The 24,996-nt window shown below is 39.5% G+C and overlaps 1 protein-coding gene and 1 pseudogene across 1 annotated transcript in view; both read left to right on the top strand.

Moving 5' to 3' along the window:
• Positions 1 to 8,673: 8,673 nt before the first annotated feature.
• The window catches only part of LOC122123323 (zinc finger protein 568-like), a 63,917-nt gene continuing 47,594 nt past the window's right edge, over positions 8,674 to 24,996 (top strand). Inside the window, exons 1-2 of the mRNA XM_042697676.1 lie at positions 8,674 to 8,707; positions 10,118 to 10,207. Coding sequence (XP_042553610.1) covers positions 8,674 to 8,707; positions 10,118 to 10,207 — 124 coding nt within the window. The remainder of the gene's footprint in view (positions 8,708 to 10,117; positions 10,208 to 24,996) is intronic.
• LOC122123279 lies at positions 11,002 to 13,075 on the top strand (annotated as a pseudogene).

Here is a 24,996-nt window from a genome sequence, read left to right as displayed (position 1 = left end):
ACTAGAATGAGGAAAGATGCATATGGTATGCACTTGTTGACTCAGTGAGTCCTAGAACAATGTGATGCAAGCAGTGGACAGATCTAGAAAGTGTCTATAGCTAAGGTTATTGCTGGAATAAAGAGAGATTCATCATTGGCCTTCTCTCAGTCTGTTCCATTATCATCCCATTGCCCTTCCAGAGCACTGTTTGTGTTGTGGCTGTCCCGCAACAGTGGTAGAGTGCTTACCTAACATGCATGAAGCCCTGGTTCAAGTCCTCAGTACCATATACATAGAAAAAGCTGAATGTGGAATTGTTGCTCCAGTACTAGGGTGCTAATGTGGAGCAAAAATTTTGGGACAGTGTCCATGCACTGAGTTCAAGCCCCAAGGCTGGGACATAAAAGAGAAGAAATGCAAGCTGGGTGCTGGTACCTCATGTCTTTAATCCTAGCGATTCCAAAGGCTGAAACTTGAGGATTGCAGTCCAAAGTCAGCCTGGCCAGCATTGTCTGTAGACACTTATCTCCAATAAAAACCAGAAAACCAGAATTGGTGCTTTAGCTCTAAATGTAGAGCACTTGACTTGAGATGAAGGGCTGAGAGATGGTTCCTAGGCTCACAGTTCAAGTGGCATGACCAAAAACCAAACCAAACAAAACAAAAGGATAAAGGAATAAAGAAATTCATCACAAATGTAGGCTTGAACAATGAAAACTATATTTCAGGGATGGGATGGTGGTTCAGTGGTTGAGTGCTTGCCTTGCATGCATGAGGCCCTGGTTTTGATTCCTCAGCACCACATGATAAAAAAAAAAGCCGGAAGTGGCGCTGTGGCTCAAGTGGTGGAGCGCCAGCCTTGAGCTGAAGAGCTGAGGCACAGCACCCAGGTCCAGAGTTCAGGCCCCATGACTGGACCCCCGCACCCCAAAAAAAAGAAAAAGAAAAGAAAACTGCATTTCACAGGTATTCTAGGGAGTGCCCCAGTTTTTTCCTGATCCTTATCTCTTTGTGTCTCAGGAATTTAGTTTTAGGGAGGATTTTTTTTTTTTTTTTGGTCGTGGGGCTTGAACTCTGGGCCTGAGCACTTGTCTGTCAGCTCTTCAGCTCAAGGAGAGCGATCTACTACTTGAGCCACAGTGCCACTTCCCAGGAATTTAGTTTTAAAGAATGAAATTATTTTTTCTTTATATTGTTAGAGGTGCTTTTAAGTTGAAGTCTATACATTCAAATATGCTCTTTGATTCTCATTTTCATGAGGAATATTTCTGGTCCACAATAGAGACATGGAGAACCCATACATTGGAGAACTAAAATTCATATGTGAAAGTTTCCAATCCAGTCTTTCCCAATTATTTTTTATGGAAGGGATTACAAAAAAATCACAATAAACATGTAAGAGACAAGGGTAGGTTCTCTAATAAGAGAGAGGGAGACTGTTGCAGACCCTGGGGTGCCTGCCAGGAGTAGACAAAATGTGAGCAAAGGCTTCAGGACCATTGTCTCCCACCCTCAGGACTGCAAGTCCTTGCCCTTTCTTGGTTTGAGGATGTGTGTGTTCTAGTTTTTTGGCCTGGGGCTTTAACTGACAGGAGGCTTGGGTGGAAAAGATGTATTGAAATAGAATGAGGAAAGATGTGTGCTGTTTGCATTTTTGGGCACAGTGGGTCTAGGCCAATATTACACAAGCATTTGAGACTTATAGCAGAATTGTGCCATCAGCCATCTCTCTGTCTCCTTAATTATCATCCAACTGGCTCTCAGAGCCTTGCTTGTGCTCTGATGGGATTGTGGCAGGAGACAAAGATTTACTGCATACTTTAATGGTTAAGGTCTGAGAAGACAAGTCTGAGGTCCCCTAGATATGTAGCCTAAAGCTACTGAGCGGAACTGTTAGGATCAGAGAAGAGGTAAGAATTCTAAAGAGATTTTCACATGCAAAATGGAAAGACAAAAGCATACTGGTTTGCAAATGATTAAGCTTCACATCAACATAGCCTAGCCTAAACTTCACTCTTCTATCTCTCCTGCATTCATCCTGACCCCCCTAACCACTATCTCTTTGAAGGGAAATGGAGGTGATGTGCCTTGTTCATAAGAATCCCAGTTTGGGAAATTTTCACTAGTAACCTGAAGAAATTCTTAAAGGAAATGCAAATAGAGCATAACAAATGCTCACAGACAGTGCACAAGCTCTGAGTTCAAGTCATAGGACCAACAACAAAACAAAATATAAAATCCTTAAATGAAATGCAAAATTATAAAAAAAAACAAAAACTCATTTGATTTAATAGATAGAATTGGGGAGTTTCTGGAAAATTAATTGTTAGATTTTGTGAAATCCAAATCACCAGAAGTATTATGCTGCATATTTACATAACAATCTCACTATTTTATGCCACTGTATATATTACAGCAATGGGAAATGACCCAGGTATAAGTTTAGTGGTTGTGAATACCTTTGTAAAGTAAGAGGAGATGTATTAAAAAAATTTAAGACAAAACAGAGATATAATTTACATTCAGTAGAAGGCAGGCATTGAATAAACAGAAAGGTATAAGCAACGCCGTCTCATAACCTTAATTTCATTATTAGAATTAAGAATCGAAAAGCCAATGTAGCCAATTCTCCCCATATATATCCATTTTCTGGTTGGTCTTATGTATTTCAAGAGGAAACAGTGGTTTTCAAGAAACTGAGCTTAACTTCCACAACAGGGAGAGAAAAGTCCTAATGCACACAAGCACACTTGTTCCCAGGTATGTAGGAGGGTGGCACCGAGCATTGTGGGAATTGTAGTCTCCCGGAGGCTATTTTCTTTGAAAGTCCTGGGTTGTTTTTGTTTTTTGGAGGGTGGAGGTGGGGCAGAAGATGCTTTTGCGCATGCGTCTCCCCGCCCACCACCTGCGTTTTAGTCTGCGTCTTCCGGATTCTTTTCCTTTGCCTGGCTGCTGGAAGTGTGCAGAAATACAGTTTGGCCTTCCACAGGTGGGAGCCAGGAGGCTGGCGCCCAGCTTTGTGCAGTGGAGCTTGGGAGCTGTAACTTGAAGGAATCTCAGGCTTTGGAACTGATGTCAGGTAGGAATTGTGTGATTGCTGCGGGAGTCTCCCCTCCACAGGTTTCTGTTTGTTTTTCTGTTTCTGTTTGTTTGGTGGGCGGTGAACTCTGGGCCTGCAAGCTGCATTCCTGAGCTCCTCAGCTCAGAGGGAGAGCTTGATACTTGAACCAAAGCGCCTACTTCCCTCTCCATGCTTTTCTCCAGTATGGAGTTGATAATTTGCTTGAGGTTCAAATGTATGAGAGCAAGCTGGGTGATTGTCCAGACCAGGAGAGCCCAAGAATTGTGCATTTGTACTCCAAGACCAAGGGATTCTTCTATTAACCCATATGACTTTATTTGCTTTGCCTAGGTGTAAGAGGAGTACAGGAAGAATTCTAGTGAAATTGTGAGGTGTGTGCCTGCCTTGAGTTCTCTTACATTGAAGTTGTATTTGGGGCTTCTGTGATTTTTCTCCTAGAGATATTTTAATCTATTTGGCTTGAGTTTTTAATCTCCTGGCTTGAGTTCACAAGTGTTTGTATTCGACACTGTTTCTAGAGACAGTTGTACACTGGATATTGGAGTATTGAGTGCTGGTCCTGTATTTTTAGGAATGAAGCCTAGCAATGTTTGAAGCAGAGCACCCTATGAATAGGAATCTCTATCCTAAATGAACAGACCTTGTCAATTCTGAGAAGCCCTAAAGGGAAGAAGCAGAAAAGCAAGGAAGGGGAAGATGTTGCTAGCTTCTTTTGCCTTATGCAAAAATAGTTGCTACTTCCCTGAGCACCAGATTCACGTGGAACTCTTTCCTACACCACTCTCAATCACTTTGTGTTGTTGCAAGATTAAACTAATTTCTAGGAGGCGTGATGAGCTGGATTGAGGAATAAGCCAGAGCATAGTTATGAGAGGGTACCTGAGGCTGTGCTTTGGGATGGTGGGGTAATTGTTATGACTGAAAGTATCTATTCATGTAGTAATCCCTAACCCTGTTTTTGCTAATTTATTCAGCCTGTTAACACTGTGATTTTTAGTATGTAATCATGCAAACTTACATTAAATGTGCCATCTATGGATTTGCTAATGCTAGCTCTAATTGGTTGGTTGTGCTTGGTTGTACAGAAAGTGTTGGTCTGGGACATGTGGCCTAAAAAGAAAATTCACAGAAGAAAACTTGAGGTAATATGTCTTATGCAAGTTTGTATGCTCTGTAGGTGTTACTTATCTTCAGGTGTGTCACGCCTATTTCGATTATTTTATGTTGTATCTTTAGGATGGCCAAGGTTCTTCGCATGACTGTTTAGGGAAATGAACGTTAGGGACTTTTCAAACCTGGGTTTACCTCATCTTTACTCATGTCCCTTTGGACAAAGCATTTTAAATGGCAAATTGCTAATCATTGCATATGTGTGCAATGGGTAGAGTGAAATGTGCCATTTGACATCCATTATTGAAGTAGTATAACATAAGAAATATATTCTATATACATTTTTCTCTCTAACTTTGGGGGGAAATTACTGAGTTACATCATACATGTTATTCACGGTGTTTAAATATGTAAATGAATGAGGTAGAACACAAATTACAATGGATTCCTATGATACTTTTGTATTTAAAAAGCAGTTCATGGGCTTGAAAAGTGGCTCAGTGGTAGAGTGCTTGCCTTGCATGTATGAGGTCCTGGGTTCGATTCCTCAGCACCACATAAGCAGAAACCGCTGGAAGTGGTGCTGTGGCTCAAGTGGTAGAGCACTAGCCTTGAGGTAAAGAGCTGAGGGACAGAGCCCAGGCCCAGAGTTGAGGCACCTTGAATGGCAAAAAAAAAAAAAAGGAAAATAAAGTACTTCATACATCCCTAAGTATATTCAGTAATAATAACTTTTAGTGGAAATATGTGTTTTTGCTTTCAATTATTCAATAATTCCAGTGGGGCCATTCATTTCTTTGAATTTAGTGTGTACATAAACATAGAAATTAGTTGCTTTAATAATATCTATCTAACAGGAAATTGACTGGATTTGTTTATTGGACACTTTAATGCTCTGCCTGAGACATTAAAGATTCTTTGCTTATAAGAAGGCTTTACTTTTTCAGGTAAAAATAAATAAAAATTTTAAAAACAGTTTACGGTTTTGCATCCCATGTATCATGTTTGCAAGAGGAAATTCTGGGCCCAAAATCTCACAGATTCATTTCTGAATGCATCATTTCCCTTATATCCCAGCCATGTTTCCAGAATCTTCTGCTCGTTGTCAGCAGCAAGACAGAATGAATGGATCTCTGGTAAGTAGTTTTATTATTTTTCATTTGTTTTCCATTCCATTATATGAACCTAAAGATGTCCAAGAATTAAAAACAATACCAACCACACAGATTCAGCCTCAGTACCATTTTCATAAATCAGATAAAGAAGGCTTGTAAATTAGCAGATAAGGATTGCTTGTAGGTTTAGCAGATCAAATGGTTATATTCTAAGTTGAATTCAGATTAGCTTCAGAATGTCTAGGTATCATCTTGTCATAAAATGTAGTCCTACCTGTTATGTGATGTAATGACACCAAGCAGGTTACTTCTCATGGAAAGTGAAGGATAGATTGCCACCAGATCACTTCCTCATGAGTAACATTAAACTATCTCAATGAAATTTTCTTGGAATTGCTGAAATAGTGTGGTCATACATACCTTCATGTGTTCTTAAGGAATGATTAACCTAAATGTACTTACATTACTCTGCATATATAGTTCTTGGACTGCTTCATGGTCTTGGTCTTACTTGAAACTTCGCCTGTATTTGTTGCTAAGCTTTATGGTCTTTCTACAAATTCCTGTTTGTTTTCTAAAGTATTCTGAAAAGATTTCTTTCCTCTATTTTCTCTCTCTACTTTTTATTTTCTTTTTTTTGTTGTTTTTTTTGTCGGTCGTGGGGCTTGAACTCTGGGCCTGGGTGCTGTCCCTCAGCTCTTCAGCTCAAGGCGAGCGCTCTACCACTTGAGCTACAGTGCAACTTCTGGTTTTCTGGTGGTTTATTGGAGATAGGAGTCTCACGGTCTCTCCTGCCCGGGCTGGCTTTGAACCGCGATCCTCAGAACTCTATTTTTGATTTTCTACTCGCTAGTGTTGGTTATTTTTCTCTTTCACTCTCTTTGTATCTAGCTTTCTATCATTTTTTTCTTTTTTCGTTCCCTCTTTCCTCCATATGTGTCTCAGTTGTTTCTTTTCTTCAAATGATCTATCTGGAACAAGATTTTCGTAGTGATCAGCTTTAAGTTGCTGACATGCCTCTTAGGATTGACATTTTTCTTACCAGTAGTATAGGAAAATTATTGCCTAGAGAGTTCTACAGGATTCCAGAAACAAAGAAAAGTAGAGACACACAAAAACACAAACAGATAGACGTACGGGAAACCAGGGTTCCAAAGGCTCTCTGGCACTTTGTCCCTGGGCGCCAGAAAGCTCCTATAGTTCCTTGAGTGCACACTGGGAAGATTACCTTTGATAACATGCAAAAATGAAGTATCTGCCAGGTGTTGGTGGCTCACGCCTGTAATCCTAGCTACTCAGGAGGCTGAGATCTGAGAATCGCGGTTCAAAGCCAGCCCGGGCAGGAGAGACTGTGAGACTCCTATCTCCAAATAACCACCAGAAAACTGGAAGTGGCGCTGTGGCTCAAGTGGTAGAGCACTCGCCTTGAAGAGCTAAGGGACAGCGCCCAGGCCCAGAGTTCAAGCCCCACGGCCGACAAAAAAAAAAAAAAAGAAGTATCTATATTAATAGTACAATCAGAGCCATAACAGGTTGTGAGGAAAACATGTTTCCTTATTCTCCTGAGACAGAAGACTGTCGCCCAGAGAAAATGCAGACATGGAGGTCACCTTACCTAACCTTCAAGGTCAACAGCACCTCAGTTTCAGATGCTATCTTTCCAACAGTAAGGAAAAGGCCTGCACTCCAGTCTCTTAACCCTCTCCAGAATTCTCTTTTAAGCCTTCTGCAGCCAGCTCTCACTTGTCTCAGTGCTGTCAGGCTGGAATTCCAACTTCTCAAACCTTTTTCCCTTCAGCCAACTTCAGAGTTCCCTACAGAAAAGTACTTCCTTCTACCAATTGATACACTACAAGAAAATCTGTTTTCTCCTGATTTTGTGTTGGTCTAACTTCATTTGATGTGGTATTTAATTTTGTTTTTCCATCCCACTACTGTTGAATATTTTAATTCACTGCCAGTATAAGATTGGAACTAGTGTTTAAAAAAAAAAATAATACAGTGACAAGATGTTCTCAATTAGAAATATCACTTGCCGCAAAATCTCACAGATGTTTGCTCACTAATTGATTTTGATCTCTGAGGTATTTCACTATTAACTAACACAAGTGAAAATATATCCTTAGAGATACTCTGGAGAAAGGATTCAAGAATATGTGATGCGTTTGAGCATTTGGTCATATTTATCATTTTTGTCATCTTGAGTGTCCCTTGAGCCTCTCTATATTTGCCTTCACCTTCCATGAAGGCCTATTAAAATGAAAACCTTGTCAAGGAACATTTTTTTCCCTCCCACCTATATTTTGTATTGTAGAATGTAGGCAAAGTTGACAAAATTTCATGGTAGCAGTTCTTTTCTACATAAGAAGGAAATATCAGGGTATCTATGACCACATTTCAATATTTAGCATTTAAACCAAACATGGTAAACCACGGATATTTTTATGTGGGAACTCAATTAAATCTTATAAGGGCCTAATCAATCATTAGTTACTTTCTGGAGTACTGTTCCTGTTTTTTGAACATTCATGTGGACACTGCTTTTCATAGATCTAGCAATGCTCTATGTTCTGTATTCCATGTGATATTCTGAATGTGTGCTGCTTGCTTTTGAGAGTACTTGTTAATAGAAGGTCTAAATAGGATTTATGGTGAAGCAGTATGTGTAAATGCAGGAAAAATATTGGTTTAATTCATTTTTACCCTGGTATGTACTGAAATTTTATCAAAAATGATAATATAATTTTTCAGACACCTCCTTAGACTTAATGTTATCATGCCAGATTATTGTCTCCTTAGAGATTTTATCTTGTCTCTACTGCTAGCAGCAGAAATGTGATTGCATGTATTATGGAAACTGTAATTTTTTATTGGTCTTGGGGCTTGAATTCTGGGTCTGGTTGTTTTCCCTCAGCTCTTCAAGTCAAGGTGAGTGCTACCACTTGAGTGACAGTGCTACTTTCATTTTCTGGTGGTTTATTGGAGATAAGTGTCTCATGGACTTTCCTGACTGGGCTGGCCTTGAACCTTGATCCTCAGACCTCAGCCTCCTGAATAGCTAGGATTGCAGGTATAAGCCACCAGCGCCCCACAAATCTGAGTATTTTAATGACCAGGTTTATGTATTGTCAAATATTTCTAGTTTGGTATTTAATTCTCCCAATGAATAGATAACAAAGGTAGCTGCAAACATTTTATGTAAGACAAAAGTATACATGCAGCATAATGAAATTCCAGGTTGGAATTCTCATAACCCAGGTCTAATTTCTTGATGGAAATGTGCCATTACAGAAGCTGGTGTCATTTGATGATGTGGCTGTGGACTTCACCTGGAAGGAGTGGCAGGATCTGGATCCTGATCAGAGGACCCTTCATAGAGATGTAATGCTGGAGACCTATAGCAACCTCATGTTCTTGGGTGAGCAAAGGTTATTTTTACTTGGAAGATCAAGTGCTTTTATTTTATTTATTTTTATTTTTTATTTTTTGGGTCCGGTCGTGGGGCCTGAACTCTGGGACTGGGCACTGTCCCTCAGCTCTTCAGCTCAAGGCTAGCGCTTTACCACTTGAGCCACAGTGCCACTTCCGGATTTTTTCTTTTTGCTTATGTGGTGCTGAGGAATCGAACCCAGGGCCTCATGCATGCAAGGCAAGTGCTCTACCACTGAGCCACCTTCCCAGCCCCGAGTGCTTTTATTTTAGTAGACGTTAGACTATGTTACTTAGGGAGAAGATTCCAGTCCATTCCCAGGTAAAAAACTGCTGGTATAAAAGCCAGTCAAATTTGAGTCTGAGAGCTTGGTGTTGTTTGTCTTTCACACTAGTGCTTGAGCCACAATTCTATTTTCACTTTTGTTTTGGGGTATATTCTGTGTTTCCGTGCCCAGGTTGGTTTCAAACCTGCCTCTTCTGATCTCACCTCCTAAATATAGGATTACAGGTGTAAGCCTTTGGACCATTACATTTTCAAAAAAAAGATTGCAGGCCATGGGAAGTGTCATTTTTTTCTAAGGGAAACTTCAACTTCATTATATGTAACACAAGAGCTAATTTTATTCTCGTTTTTTAAGAAGGCAAATCAGTATTTGGACAATAGTTCTAAGCTATGATCTACTAATAGGAGACTGACTTCCTAGACTTGGGTAATTATTATAGGTGGATCTAGAGTCTAGAATAGAACATACATTACTACTGACAGTATGCTCTGGAAATCAGTAGGTGAAAGTGTGTATTTGTAAACCAAACCTGATACAGGGTTTAGTGGTTCAAGCTACAAATCCTAGATACTCCGGAGGCTGACATCTGAAGGTTTCAGTTTGAAACCAGCAGCTGTAAAAAGTTGACCATGAGACTATCTCCAATTAACCATTCAAAAACTAGAAACGTAGTGAAGACTCAAACTAGTAGAATGCTAGCTTTTAGCAAAAGAGCTGAGTTCAAGCCATGCAGTTGGCAAAATAAACCCAAAGGTGGATTCTACTCCACAATGGAGCAGTTAAGAATTGAGAAACCATGGGTTTGGAAGTTGGCTCAGTGGTAGAGGAATTGCCTTCCATGCATGAGTCCCTGTGTTCAATTCTTCAGCAGCACATAAGCAGAAAATAAAAGCCGGAATTGGCATTATGGCTCATGTGATACAGTGTTAGTCTTGAGCTGAAGATCTGCCGGACAGTGCCCAGGACCAGAGTTCAGGTCCCACAACAAGACTGCCCCCACAACAACAATTGAGGAACCATATTTAGGAGCAACCTTGTGAACAGGATGTCTGCGACCTTATGTTAATGATGACCAGCACGACAAATTGTTCTCCACTGTTTCTTATTCATAGGGCTCTGTGTACCTAAACCAGAATTGATTGTGAGGCTGGAGCAAGGTTCAGAACCATGGATAAGAGAAGCCTCAGACAAGAATTTCACAGGTGAGTTAAAGCATTTACAATGCTAATGATGGGTCCAGAGCCCAGTTGATCTGTTTATCTTGAGCTGTACAGAGCAATAGTATTCTTGTCAATCCAGAATTCACTGGGGACAAACTGAATTTGGTGTGCCATTGTAGTTAATATTAGCAACTCTCCTTGTCTGTAGAGAAGTCATTGTTTAAGAGAAAAAGACAATAGGACATGTACAAAAGGAGATCTCATTTTCTTTTAAACTAGTATTATGCAGGTAGGAGGAAAATAGGAGAATGGTAGTGCTGCTATTCTCTCATCAGGACAATAGCTTATGAGTTGTGCTGGGCATAGAGTGACATTCAGAATGGAAGCATTAAGAGTATGTAGATGAACAATTTGAGTAAATATTTCCTAGAAAAAAATAGAAAAATCTGAAATACAGAAAAACATTATTTTCCATTGTAAAATGTCAGTACTACATTCATAGTTAGTATGTTGCAGAGAAAAGTTTATATTCTGCAGAAAACAATGCTTTGATATTTGAAAATCTTGTAACACTTAAAATGTGAGAAAATACCTTTACAGTAAGGAATTTATGGACTTCATTTATGTTTTTGTCTATTTTTCTGTTATGCATTTTAGATGTCCCACAAATGGAGGATGTGATTAGCACCTGTCAGGAAAGTCACAATAAATATCTCTCTGAAGTAGCAGTCATGAATAGTAACCCAGGGGAGGAAAAAGTGAGACTTATAAAAAGTTTTAATTTGAGCTCAAAACAGAAGTCAGAACTGATTAAGAATAATGTGAACTCCTTAGGAATGAGGACAGAAAAGGTCACTGGGAATCAGAACATGAGTGTTTTCAGTGAACCTGGTAAGATGTGTGCTGTATATAGTCCTCATTTGTCTTCTATAGTTGAAGAATATAAACAATATAAAAGGTCTTTCACCGAGAAGACACACCCTATTGTCCCTCAGAGAACATACACAGGAAAGAAACCATATGAAAGTAAAATGTGTGGAAAGATTTTCACCAGTAAGGCATATCTTACTGTCCATGAGAGAAGACACCAAAATGAGAATCTTTTTGAATGTAACATGTGTGAAATGTCTTTTACCTTGAAGTCAAACCTAACTCTCCACCAGAGAACGCACACAAGAAAGAATCCTTATGAATGTAACATTTGTGGAAAGTCTTTCACCTGGAAGTCAAACCTCACTATCCATGAGAGAACACACACAGAAGAGAAAACTTATGAATGTAACATGTGTGGAAAGTCTTTCGCCAAAAAGGCATGCCTTACTATCCACCAGAGAACACATACTAGAGAGAAACGTTTTGAATGTAACATCTGTGGTAAGACTTTCACCCAGAAATCAAAGCTTACTGTCCACCAGAGAACACACACAAAAGAAAAACCTTTTGAATGTAACATGTGTGTTAAGTCTTTCACCCAGAAGTCAACTCTCACTGTCCATCAGAGAATACACACAGGAAAGAAACCTTATGAATGTAACATGTGTGGAAAGTCTTTCATCCAGAAGTCAGAGCTTACTGTCCACCAGAAAAGACACACAGGCGAGAAACCTTTTGAATGTAACATGTGTAAAATGTCTTTTGCCTGGAAATCAAGCCTTACTGTCCACCAGAGAACACACACAGGAAAGAAACCTTATGAATGTAACCTGTGTGGAAAGTCTTTCACCCAGAAGTCACACCTTATTGTCCACCAGAGAACACACACTGGAAAGAAACCTTATGAATGTAACATGTGTGGAAATTCTTTCACCAAGAAGCCAAACCTTACTGTCCACCAGAGAACACACACAGGAAAGAAACCTTATGAATGTAACGTGTGTGGAAAGTCTTTCACCCAGAAGGCACACCTTACTGTCCACCAGAGAACACACACTGGAAAGAAACCTTATGAATGTAACGTGTGTGGAAATTCTTTCACCAAGAAGTCAAACCTTACTGTCCACCAGAGAACACACACAGGAAAGAAACCTTATGAATGTAACGTGTGTGGAAAGTCTTTCACCCAGAAGGCACACCTTACTGTCCACCAGAGAACACACACTGGAAAGAAACCTTATGAATGTAACGTGTGTGGAAAGACTTTCACCCAGAAGGCACACCTTACTGTCCACCAGAGAACACACACAGGAAAGAAACCTTATGAATGTAACATGTGTGAAAGGTCTTTTACCTGGAAGTCAAACCTTACTGTCCACCAGAGAACACACACAGGAAAGAAACCTTATGAATATAACGTGTGTGGAAAGTCTTTCATCCAGAAGCTACACTTTACTGTCCACCAGAGAACACACACGAGAGAAACCTTATGAATGTAACATGTGTGGAAAGTCTTTCACCAAGAAGTCAAACCTTACTGTCCAACAGAGAACACACACAGGAAAGAAACCTTATCATGTAACGTGTATGGAAAGTCTTTCACCCAGAAGGTACACATTACTGTCCATTAGAGAACACATACAGGAGAGAAACATTATGAATGTAACATGTGTGGAAAGTCTTTCACCAAGAAATCAAACCTTACTGTCCATCAGAAAACAAACACAGGAACGAAACCTTATGAATGTCATATGTGTGGAAAATATTTCAGCCAAGAGCTCCAAGTTACTGTCCATCAGGCAGCACACACAAGAGAGAAATTTTATGAATGTAAGCTATGTGGAAAGTCTTTCACCCAAAACATACACCTTTCTGTCCATCAGAAAAAACCCCACCAGAGAGAAATGTTATGTATATAGCAGGCATGGAAATTCTTTCACCTGGAAGGCACACCATAACATCCATCACAGAACACAAGGAGAGAAACCTTATGAATGCAACCAGTGTGGAAAGACCTGGAGGTCATAGCTTAACACACATAAGTTGATTCACACAAATGAAATAACTTAGGATTGTACCAAATGGGAAAGTCTTTGATCTGTAAGAAAATTAAAATTGCAATACAGAACCTATACAGGATAGAGACCTTATGATATAGCACATGTGGAGTCCTCTAACTACAAGATACAACTCAGGGTTCATCATAGAACACACAAAACACACAGACACACACACACACAAACACACAACCTCACACTCAAAGAGGAGAGAAATCCTATGTAGCAAAAATTAATGGAAAGGTTTTCAAGAAACAGTCCTAACTCAGTTTGCATCAGAGAACAGACACAGGTGAGAAAATACAAATGTAACAATTGTGGAAAGTCCTTTACCAAGTATTCATGGATCCAAGTTCATAGGACACACAGCAGAGTAATCTTAAAAATATTACAAATGTGGAAATCCTTTGATCCGAAAGGAATACCTCATGTTCATCAGAGAACTGACTCACATAGGAGAAAAGAAAGTAGTGCATAGATCATACGTGAAATGACTTTCAATCAGAACTGAGTCCTCAGCATATGTGAGAGCATAGACAGGTAAGAAATTATGAGTATAGAAAACATTTTGCCAGGAGTCAAATCTGAACAGGTATTAGAGACCTGGACACATGACAGAATCTCTGTAAATATAAACATGAGAGGAAGTCTTTCAACCAGAAGACAACCCTCAGCAAGTATTAGAACATTCACCCAGGAAAGAAACCCATTGTAGGAAAATCTTTGTCAGAAAACCTGTGTAAATTATACAGAGAAATCCTTCATCGCAGAGATAAGCTAGGTGTGATGGAAAACCATTCTTCACTCTTCAGCTCTCTTTGAGCCAACATTTCTCACATTTTCATCGTGTTGAGTGGGGATGGTGTCATTCAATATTATCCCAACATGTGGAAATGACCAGTTATAACAAGTAATTCAGAGATTGAAGTTATTAACTTGCATCTTTTATAATAAGGAATGGTATGTTAGGGTAATTTGATAATCTCTTCTAAGAAATATGAGGTCTGTCCCTTTGGGACTGGATTCAGATCATCCCCAACATGGTTAGGGGAACAATAGTTGAGTGAAGACTGTTCTGATTGGAGGCAAGAACATGAGAACAACTTTTTTTCTATTGCTCCCTTAAGTCCCCCTCTATTTGTGTGATCCAGCATTACTGTACAAATGACTAGCTTATTCAGTGATTGAATGGAAGATCTACTGGAAGATATTAGTCCTTATTGCAGTACATACATAGTAGTAAATTTTTTCTCGGAGGGGTAACAATGCTCGATAGGAAATGTATTCATGACCTAATTCATATAATTGTATAACCAATTTGTACAGTATCTTTACAATAAAATATATATTATAAAAATATGGTGGATTTATAAAGACAAGAGTCTCAGCATTTTGCCTTGGGGGAAAACCTCAAAATATCTTCAGTGCTTGCTGTTTTATTTAATTAATCACTGGTGATGAACAATCACTGGTGATTGATTCACTCTTAGCCCATTTAGTTGTTTTGCTGAGTGAGCTATAATAAAACACCAGTGTGAATGGTGTGTCGCAACTGTGTTATCTCATAGATGGCCAATGTAGATATGACATTAGTGGAAATAATCAAGCACACAAAGATATTAATCTCACAAAAATTGAAATAAATACTATCTGCCACTTGAGCTACCGCATCACTTCTGGGCCCTGAGAGGAAGGAAAGAAGGAAGGAGAGAAGTGAGAAAGGGAAAGAGGAAGGGAAAGAATGAGGAAGAAGTAAGAAATAAACTATTCAAAAGAAGAATGTTTAATTTTTGGTGAATGGGAGAATTATTCTTTCAGAGGTATGGCTCAAGAAAAATGGCTTTTACAAAAAGCAAATTCTTGAATTGTTTACAGAACGATAAAGAGGATTTTATAAATTGATTTAATATTCAGTAATATTAAGTAAGGAGGTCAGGTGTGGCTGGTGCCCTATTGGCCACATGGTGGACAGTGGGGTCTGACATCTTGTCTTCATGCAGGGTGAAGGAAATGCCCCATCCATCACTTGCCTCCCAAATGATGGGTGTGGCTGGATCCCTGGAAGCAGGCATGGACATTTGTCTGATATGTTACTCAATCTGTTAGTTCAGTTTGTGGAACTGGGAATTTCCTGTAGCCCTGCCTCCTGCTTAGGCCCTATTTAGGTTGGAGCAGCAGTGGCACTAGATGCCATGCCACATGTCTCTGTGATCATGTCCTGTGTCCTGTCTCCTGGCTTGTCTCTGGTCATCCTAGTGTCCCAATTCATCACTCTCTTGGTGCTGATTGGTTTCTTGGTGTAGTTATTATTCTTTTTTTTCCTTTCTGTTCTGTTTCCAAGCTGTCTAAGTGTATTTGTGGACTGCAAGTCTTTGTTACAACAGGCTGCTTGCAGACTGTTAGCTGTGTAATAGACTCCAGTATTCCATCTTCCATAATGTGGCTTCCAACAAATATACTGTCTTCTTTTACAGAAACACAAAAGTTGACCTAACATTAGAATTTCTGGAGCCAAGATAGATGCCATTGTATAGTTATGCAATTAAAGATATCTTGGAAGCATTTAGAAAAAATGTCTGTTACATCAGAAAGTGCTTAATTAGTAAACCAAGACCAAGACTCCAGATCCTATATAAGCCAATCATTCTACATATGTCCAGAGCTGTTTGGTTACATGAAGAGCTCTACTTTCACACTTTCATGAAGGAATTTTTTTTCTTCCAATATCAGGTGTTGAACTCAGGAACTGAGTTGAAGCCAGCAGGAGCTGGCTTCAATGGAGATTCTCTCATCTTGGCCTCCATAAAAGCTAGGAATCAAAGCATGAGCCCTGTGGGCTGTCCTGAAGAAATCTCCCTCTGGGAACAGGAGGCTTGTGGCTTCAACAATTTCAGTATTTCAATTGTTCAAAAATAAAACTCCTCTTTACAGTATTTTCACAATAAAAAAAGAATCCTTAAATCTTGCCTATGATTCCATTTACAAGTTAAGGACAGTGGACTTCACATTGTAAGATTTAGCTAGTTGCTCCCTTAACCTCTTCCCTCACACTATTTACCCTTCTGCTTTTTTTTTTGAGGGGGTGGGGTGGGGAGGTCCAGTCTTGTGGCCTGAACTCTGGGCATGGGTGCTGTCCCTCAGCTCTTCAGCTCAAGGCTAGCACTCTACCACTTGAGCCACAGGGCCACTTCCAGCTTTTTTTTTCTTTTTGTTTTTGTGGTGCTGGCGAATTGATCCCTGGACCTCATGCATGAAAGGCAAGTGCTCTAACATTGAACCAACTTCCCAGCCCAACACTTCTACTTATCTACAGAGGCCTAGTAAAAATAAATAGGGGGATTGGGAGGCACCTGTGTGTGCCTTTGGCCTTCCTACTTGTACCACACACACACACACACACACACAAACCATCAATTTGGAAATCGCTCATTCTCTCATGTTTACAAACTATGCTTTCTGAGAAGGGATGGTTCACAGACTGGAGTCCTACCTAGGCCTGTTATATAGCTCAAATTATGAACCAACATACCACATTCATTTAAAGTATACCTAATGATAACATTAATGTTTTGTATTATTTTTGTTATTATCATTTGGCCAACACTTTGTTTGAACTCTGAATTTAAGGGACTTAATACTCACTGAATGGGTAAAATACTCTTTCCTTCTTTTAATTTAAGACCAGTAATTAAAAATGAGCAATTAAACTCCCTCATGTGTGGAATCCTAGCTACTCAGGAAGCTGAATTTAGATAGTGAGGCAACATTGTGGTCAAATTAAAAAATGAGAAGCAAACTAAAGCAAATCTGCACTTAACTTAGAAGGCAAGATTTGATTATCTGTTAAATCTACAAGCCATCTTTAGCTTTTTTAGGAACATGTTCCTAAAGCTGAATCTGTTTTTTTTCTGTTTTTCAATCTTGGACATAGTTAGGTTCATAACATGGAATGTCAAACAGAGTGAGAAATAAAAGAATCTCATCAGAGATCCTTTCATTCTTTCTTGCTGTTGACAGTGAGTAAAGATTCTAGAACCATGGCTTGGAGAGAAGCCAAATGAGAGAGTCAGAAAAGAACCTGTGTGATTTTATCCTAGAAGTTTCTGGTCAGAACATGATACTTGGACTGGTAAAGCATAAAGCCTTCTTATGGGAGAAGAAACATTCCTGAATCAAGTAGAGCATTAAAGTCTCCACTAAAGGCAAATCCACAGAAGAGTGAAGTCTTATGTATTACTAAACAATATTAACAGAAAATACACTCCAAAATGTAGATCCATAAAATGTAAAAGAATTTATATAGGTATGTGCTTTTGCTTATACTTGTTGGTTGATTACACAGGAAATTCTTTGATCCAGCATTCTGGTTTTTCTTATACTTACCCACAATGGTAATTGTTAATATAAAATGCATGAACTTTGCAGTGACATTCACAAAAAGAGAAAATCAATTCTGTTTACTTCAGTAAGGTGTTTTTGATAGGAAAGATGATATGAATCCTTTAAAAGCAGTGTTTGCACATTAGTACTGGGTTTTTCTAATTCACAAGAATGTTTTCTTACTTTGAGAAACTTAAAGAGAATTTATTATAGGCTAAGTGTTCACATTCACAATATTTAAGATGAGGAGTGTTACAACTTTCAAGGTTGGGTATTTTCTGTTTATTCTGGGATTTGAACTGTCCATATCCATATTAGTGACTGAATATCTTGCCTTAAAATTTTCAAGTTTTCTATTTCATATTATTTTTTAGGATATAATCTGAATTTCAAAGAGGACATTGTAACTGGGCTCTCATGTCTAATGGCTGTAATCTTAGCTACTTAGCAGGCTGAGATCTGAGGAAAGTTAGTATTATCCCCTCTTTTGCTCCTCAGCTCCACCCAGACCTGAGCTCCTCCCAGACCTAGATTTTTCCTCCATACTACTGACCACCCCTCTCTCTACCCACACCTACCTGAGCATGCACCTACCTAACTTCCTGCTCCCCAGCTCCTCTCCTACCTGAAGAAAGACAGATGCATGTGCTCTGTCTCCTGGGAAATATAGTCCTTCTAGTAAACTCTATAATAATCTTTGTCCTGTGCCTGCTTGTGGTCCCCTGGGATACACATGAAGGATCCCTACAAGGATCACAAAATAAATCCATGGGTAAACGGATGTCTGAGACACTTATCTCCAATAAAGTAGCCAAAGTAGCTGGATGTCGAGATGTGGCTTACGTGGTACAACATTATCATTGAACCAAATAATTTCATGGTCATTTTCCAGACCTTGAGTTCAAGAATCAGGACAAGCACACACATATCTAGGGCATTGTATTGTATTCAAATTCTATTTTATCAATTGATTAGGAACACATACACAGGAAGTCTCTCTTTTTTTTTTTTTTGGTCGGACATGGGGCCTGAACTCTGAGTCTGGGAACTGCTCCTCAGCTCCTAAACTCAAAGTTAGCACTCTACAAGTTGAGCCACAGTGCACTGCAAGCTTTTTTTACTTATGTGGTTCTGAGGAATCAAACCTGGGACTTATTCATGCAGGCAAGCACTCTACTACTGAATCACTTGCCCCAAAAGTCTCTCTTATTTTAAGCGATGGAGAATAAGCTAATTATATCAGTGGAAAAATTGTAATGTGTCAGAACAGACATGTAAAGTATATCTGTGGGAGCAACATTTTGAAAGTTTCAAAAGCCATAGGAAGTGCAGAGGGTCAAAAGAGGATGAATATGTTTATATAAGACATTTTCAAGGAATGTTTAAGATTCATTGGCTTCAATTCACAAAAAGCAAGTTTATAAAGTCACATGGGTATGTACCAGAATCTCTAGGTTCAGGAGTATAAGTGCACAACTCCTGACTCTCCTTGTCTAGAGGACCAGAGGTTTGTCAGCCAGTTTCTGGTACCTGGAGGAACAAGTGCTAATGGCAGCACAAACCTATGAGCCCATAAGGTATCATTAAACCCAGACTGGGGAAAGACTCTCCCTAGGATCCTCAGATGGCTTCAAGTTACACCTCCCAAGAAGACAAGCTGGGCTTCTACCTCTTGGCTCTGACCATGGAATGCAAAACTGTACTTAAGAGCAAGTCCAGCAGCAAGGCAAAAAGAAAGAAACCCGAATTTGCAAACTAAAAACACCAACAGTGAGCAAGGAGGCATTGGCCTCTTTTCTCCCCTTTCCCTCAAACACACTTTCAAATGATCTGTGTCCTGATAGAAACTACAATTCCAATAATGTGATGCATTCACCTAGAGGAAGTGGGCCTGCTACAGGGTTTTCACTGGCTCCAGACACTTGGTCCTAAATGTGCATGGATGCATGGGGAACTCTCTCTCCCATCTACGGGAACTAAGGTGAGTTTCTCCTTGAAAAATCAGTTTACCTCCTGAAACTTTGTGAGATCAACCAAAAGAAAGAAATGTATTAGGAGCATTAGATATTTTGGACTTTTAATTCTTAGTTCTATTAATGTAATTAAAGTTATGAGACCCCATGGTTTTGTTTTTATTATTGTTAAAAATGTGTGATCTGGTACATATAAATTAGGTCCCTTTTGCCTTAAAATTTTGAATATCTCCCTTCTCACATTAAAAACGTATTTGTACAAGCTCATGCCTGTAATCCTAGGGACTCAAGAGGCTGAGATCTAAGGATGCTGGTCCAAAGCCAGCTCGAGCAGGAAAGTTCATGAGCTTTCTCTCCATTAAACCACCAGAAAAATGGAAGTGGCCTTGTTGCTCAATTGGTGTAGAGCTCACCTTGATCTGAAGGGATCAGGGATAGTGCTCAGGCCCAGGGTTCAAGTCACACAATCAGGTATTTACAGCCATTTAACCGATTGATTCTGGGATCATTTCCCCCTGCTCTAATATATATATATATATATATATATATATATATATATATACTGAAATAAGATAGCAGGATTTTAAGGTAGACATACTTTATAATCTTTGAATTAAATTGATTTGTCAAACTCTCCTCATTACTTTCCAAAGAAACTCCCAAATTCCATCTATGAAATTTCAAGGAGTTTTTGGTTATTTGTGTCTGAAGTTTTCCTTTCCTTAAAAAGTATTTTTCCCTGGTTTTGTTGTTGGTCCTGTGGCTTGAACTCAGAGCATGGGCACGGTCTGTGAGCATTTGCTATGCTCTACTTGCCTTTCTTTTATTAATTGCTTCAGGGAACTAGTGAAAAGTTTCCTCCCAGGGTTTCTTAGAAAATGGTACTCCTTCCCAAGACTTCAAAAAATGCTTGTCTAGGGAGATTAGGTTGAATGTGGGTGGAGGTATAGATTAGGGTAGGTCTATATTCATGTGAAGCTTGATCACTTGCTCCAAACCAGTCTGTTTTTTCTTTTCTGTTTTGCATACCCCATTTTCTTTTGATTTTCTACCTCTTCTCTGACCCTAGAAGTTTCTGGAAGCAACTGTAGGCTACATATCTAGGGGTCCTCAGACTTGTCTTCCCAGACTATATCCATTACACTGTGGAATAAACCTTTTGCCTCTCTCCCTCATATCAGACATCCTAAGCTGTCTCTGAATGATTTGTTGTGATTGTTGATGATCCTTTCCCCACATCATGACTGGGAAGGATTGTGTAGGAAATATTCATGCCTGATATTCAGTCCTCCAGTGCATAGGTTCTCCATGCCTCTTTTAGTGAACCTGAGTTATTCCTCATGAAAATGGAGATAATGAGGCACATTTGGATGTATAGATGGCAACATTGGAGCACCTATAAAATATGAAGCAAAAATAATTCTTTCTTTCTGTAAAAGTTAAATGTAAATTCCTGAAAGGCAAGGAGATAAGGATCAGGTAAAAATGGCTGCTTCCTAAACTAGCTGTGTCACATAGTTTTCATTGTTCAAGGTTACATTTTTCAAACACTCATTTCTAAGTATTATGTTTATTGTACTAGTATAAATAGAGTTTACTTCCTACATTATTTTTGAATTGTTCATTGCTCAAAGACTTGTCTCACTATTTGTTATACAAATATTATGTCCTCTCCTTGCATTGATCTCAATTATTTAGTGTTGTAGATCCTGAGGTAGAAGGTACAAGTATGGAAAGGTATTCAGGGATAGATTATGGCTCTGACTTCCTCTGGAAGAAAAGGTGAATGAATGGAAAAATGTGAGCTTATGCATAGCACTTGTAGAATTCATTTGTCAGGATATGTGGTGCTTCCCACTTGGGTTCCAGTATTCCTAGAGATTCCTTTGTTGATAATGATCCACCACCATGGAGGGCCTGTGGACTTCACTTCTTGTCCGCTGTTCTGGTGTTAGGAGCCTCCCAATATTCACTGCAGGACTGGTCTCAGAGGAGTGACGTGATCAGTGGTAACTTACTGGACCTCATGTTTGTCAGCCTGTGTGGACAAGCTCACCCTGACATTGTAGACTGGATGCTGCCTTGAGGCCAATTTGCATGAATGCCTGTCTTGATTCCATACCTCTGCTTCAGAGACCTGTTTTGTTTCATGATTCCTTGATCACTTACAGTGCAAGCTTGTGTTATGTATCTGTACAGGCTGGTAGTTGAGCTGCGTATTATTTTCAAGGATGGGCTGTTGTTTCATGCCTCTTGCAGGAACAATTGTAGTTTCACAAACCTTATAAATCCTCTGAGATTACTATTCAATTACCTTAACTTATGTTGCCTGTTTAGCTGATAGAACAATGATGGTAGATTAAGTTTGGGTCTCTGTTTGCTATTGAGCTTTAGAGGGCTCTTAGCCATTGCTGCCAATTTTTGGGAATATTGGTTGCCAACCTTATTGTACCCCAACTCTTCTTGCTAGTGCTACTCCTTCTGCTGTGAACCTTATGCAAACCATATATACAGCACTACATGTTAATTCTTTAGCTAGATAAATTTCTGGTGCCCTGGGATGCAGGTGGAGTAGATAAAAAGATTGTGATATGTTTTATGATTTGGAAACAGCAGTGATGTATGTTGATAATCAGGTGGACCTGCTAATGATGTGGTTAAAAATGATGTGTCATGCTAATGGTCAGTACATCTATGTTGTTCTTCTTAAATATGATGGAAATATGACTTGGACCACTATCCAGTGACATATTTGAGGAATATGGTCCGTTGATAATTTAAGCTTAGACATTATGCAGCTTCAGGGTCAGATATCTGATAGTGGTCACTGCACCCTATAGGTAGCACACCCCCAAATTAGCTGCATCACTTCTCCATTACCTGCAGGGATTCAACCTGGACAATAACACACCTTTTGCTATATCTTAGGCATTTTGCTCTTTCTTCTTTTCGTATGCCTTTTTCTTCCATTCTTCCTGAGATATATGATCTGCTGCTTTTTCAAGGTTCAGGCTGATAGACACTTGCTCAATTTACAAAATGATAAAGGAGAGACATTGGAGACCCAGAGGTGCCAAGAGCTGGCAAGGTGTGAGCAAAATCTCCACAACCACTGGCCCTATTCATAGGAGGGAGTTTCCCTATTACTTCTGGCCTTGCAGGCTTACCTGTAGAAATTTGGTGGACAAAGGTTGAACTAGAATGAGGAAGGATGCATATGATCTGCACTTGCTGGCACATTGGGTCCTAGAAAAATGTGATGCAAGCATTGTGCACATAGAGAAAATGTCTATAGCTAAGGTCATTGCTGGAATAAAGAGAAATTCATCATTGGTCTTGTCTCTGTCTCTTCCATTATCATCCCCTTGTTCTTCTGGAGCACTGCTGGAGTTGTGGCTGGCCCCAGCAGTGGTAGTATGCTTACCTAGCATGCAGGAAGCCCTGGGTTCAAGTCCTCAGTACCACATACAGAGAAAAAGCAGAATGTGGAAATGTGGCTCAGTAGTAGGGTGCTATTCTTGAGCAAAAGAAGTTCAGTGACAGTGTCCATGCACTGAGTTCAAGCCCCAGGGTTGGGACAAAAAACACAAGAAATGTGTGTGCTGGGTGCTGGAGCCTCATGTCTGTGATCCTCACTTTTCAATAGGCTGAAACTGAGGATCCCAGTTCAAAGTCAGACTGGCCAGCAACATGTGTGAGACACTTATCTCCAGTGACCACTAAAAATCCGGAAGTGTGTTGTGGCTCACATAGTAGAGCACTTGAGCTCAATGATGGTTCCCAGGCTCAGAGTACAAGTGCCATGACCGAACAACAAACAAAAAAAGGATAAAAGTATAAATAAATGCATCAGAAATATAGGCTTGAAAAGTTTAAACTACACTTCACAGATAGTCTTGGAAGCACTCCAGTGTTTTCTGATCCTTTTCTCCTTGCCTCTTAGGAATTAACTTTTACAGAATGAAATTAGGTTTTCTTTATATTATTAGAGGTTCTTTTAAGTTGAAGTCTATAATCCAAATATGCCCTTTGATTCCCAGTTTTCATGAGGAATAGTTCAGCTCCACAAAATGGACATTCAAAACCCATACACTGGAGAAGTAAGAAAGTTTCCAATCCAATCCATCCCAATTATGTTGTATGTAAAGGATCACCGAAAATCACAATAAACTTTAGGAGACAAGTATAAGATCTCAGATTATGAGAGAGAGAGAGAGAGAGAGAGAGAGAGAGAGAGAGAGAGAGAGAGAGACTTCCAGACGCTGGGGTGCCTGCAGGAGCAGGCAAAATGTGAGCAAAAGCCTCAGGGCCATTGACTCCCACCTTCAGGACTGCAAGTCCTTGCCCTTTATGGTTTGAGGAAGTGTGTGTTCTAGCTGATTGGCCTGGGGCTTTAAGTGAAGGGAGGCTTTGGTGGAAAACATAGATTGAAATAGAATGAGGAAAGAAGTGTGCTGTTTGCCCTTATTGACAGAGTGGGCTTAGACCAATATTACACAAGCATTTGAGAGACATAGCAGAATTATGCCATCAGCCCACTCTCTGTCTCCTTAATTATCATCCCATTGGCCCACAGAAGTCTTGCTTGTGCTCTGATGAGACTGGGGCAGGAGACAAAAGATTTATTCCACAGCTTAATGGATAAGATTTGAGAAGACAAGTCTGAGGTCCCCTAGATATGTAGCCTAAAGCTACTGAGAGGAACTTTAAGTTTCAGAGAGGAGGTAAGAATATTAAAGAGATTTTCACATGCAAATATGAAAAGACAAAATCAGACTGGTTTGCAAGTGATTAAGCTTCACATCAACATAGACCTACCCTAAACTTCACTCTTCTACACACCTGCATTCATTCTGACCCCCAAATCACTCTCTTTGTAGGAAAATCAGGGTAATGTGCCATGTACTTAAGAATCCCTGTGAGGAAACTTTTCACTACTTACCTGAAGAAATTATTAAAGGACATGCAAAATAGAGCACAGCAAATGCTCACAGGTAGTGCACAAGCTCTGAGTTCAAGCCACAGGACCAATAGCAAAAACAATCATAACACCCTTAGATGAAAAGCAAACTTCAGAAACAATCTAAAAGTCCTTTTGATTTAATAGATAGAATTGGGGATTGTCTGGAAAGTTAATTGTTAGATTTTTACGAAATCCAAATCAACAGAAGGATTATGCTGCATATCCACTTAACCATCTTCCTATTCTAAGCCCTTGTGTACAGTACAGCAATGGGAATTGACCTGGTATAAGTTCAGTGTCTGTGAGTACCTTTGTAAGATGAGAGGGGAGGTATTAAACAAGTTAAGGCAAAACAGAGATATAATTTACATTCAGCAGAACACAGGAATGGAACAAGAAGAAATTTATGAGCAACACAGTCACATAAACTCAATTTCATTATTAGAACTAAGAACCAAACAGTCAATGCATGCACTTGTCCCCATGTATTTATCTTTTGTGGCGGGTTTCAGGAAGGAAATAGTGTTTTTCAAGTAAAATTCAGCTTAGCTCCTACAGCAGGGAGAGAAAAGTCCCATTGCATTC

Source organism: Dipodomys spectabilis, unplaced genomic scaffold (assembly GCF_019054845.1).
Source record: "Dipodomys spectabilis isolate Male_0828 unplaced genomic scaffold, ASM1905484v1 ptg000227l, whole genome shotgun sequence".
NCBI lineage: Eukaryota > Metazoa > Chordata > Mammalia > Rodentia > Heteromyidae > Dipodomys > Dipodomys spectabilis.
This window is presented reverse-complemented; position numbering and strand designations above follow the sequence as displayed.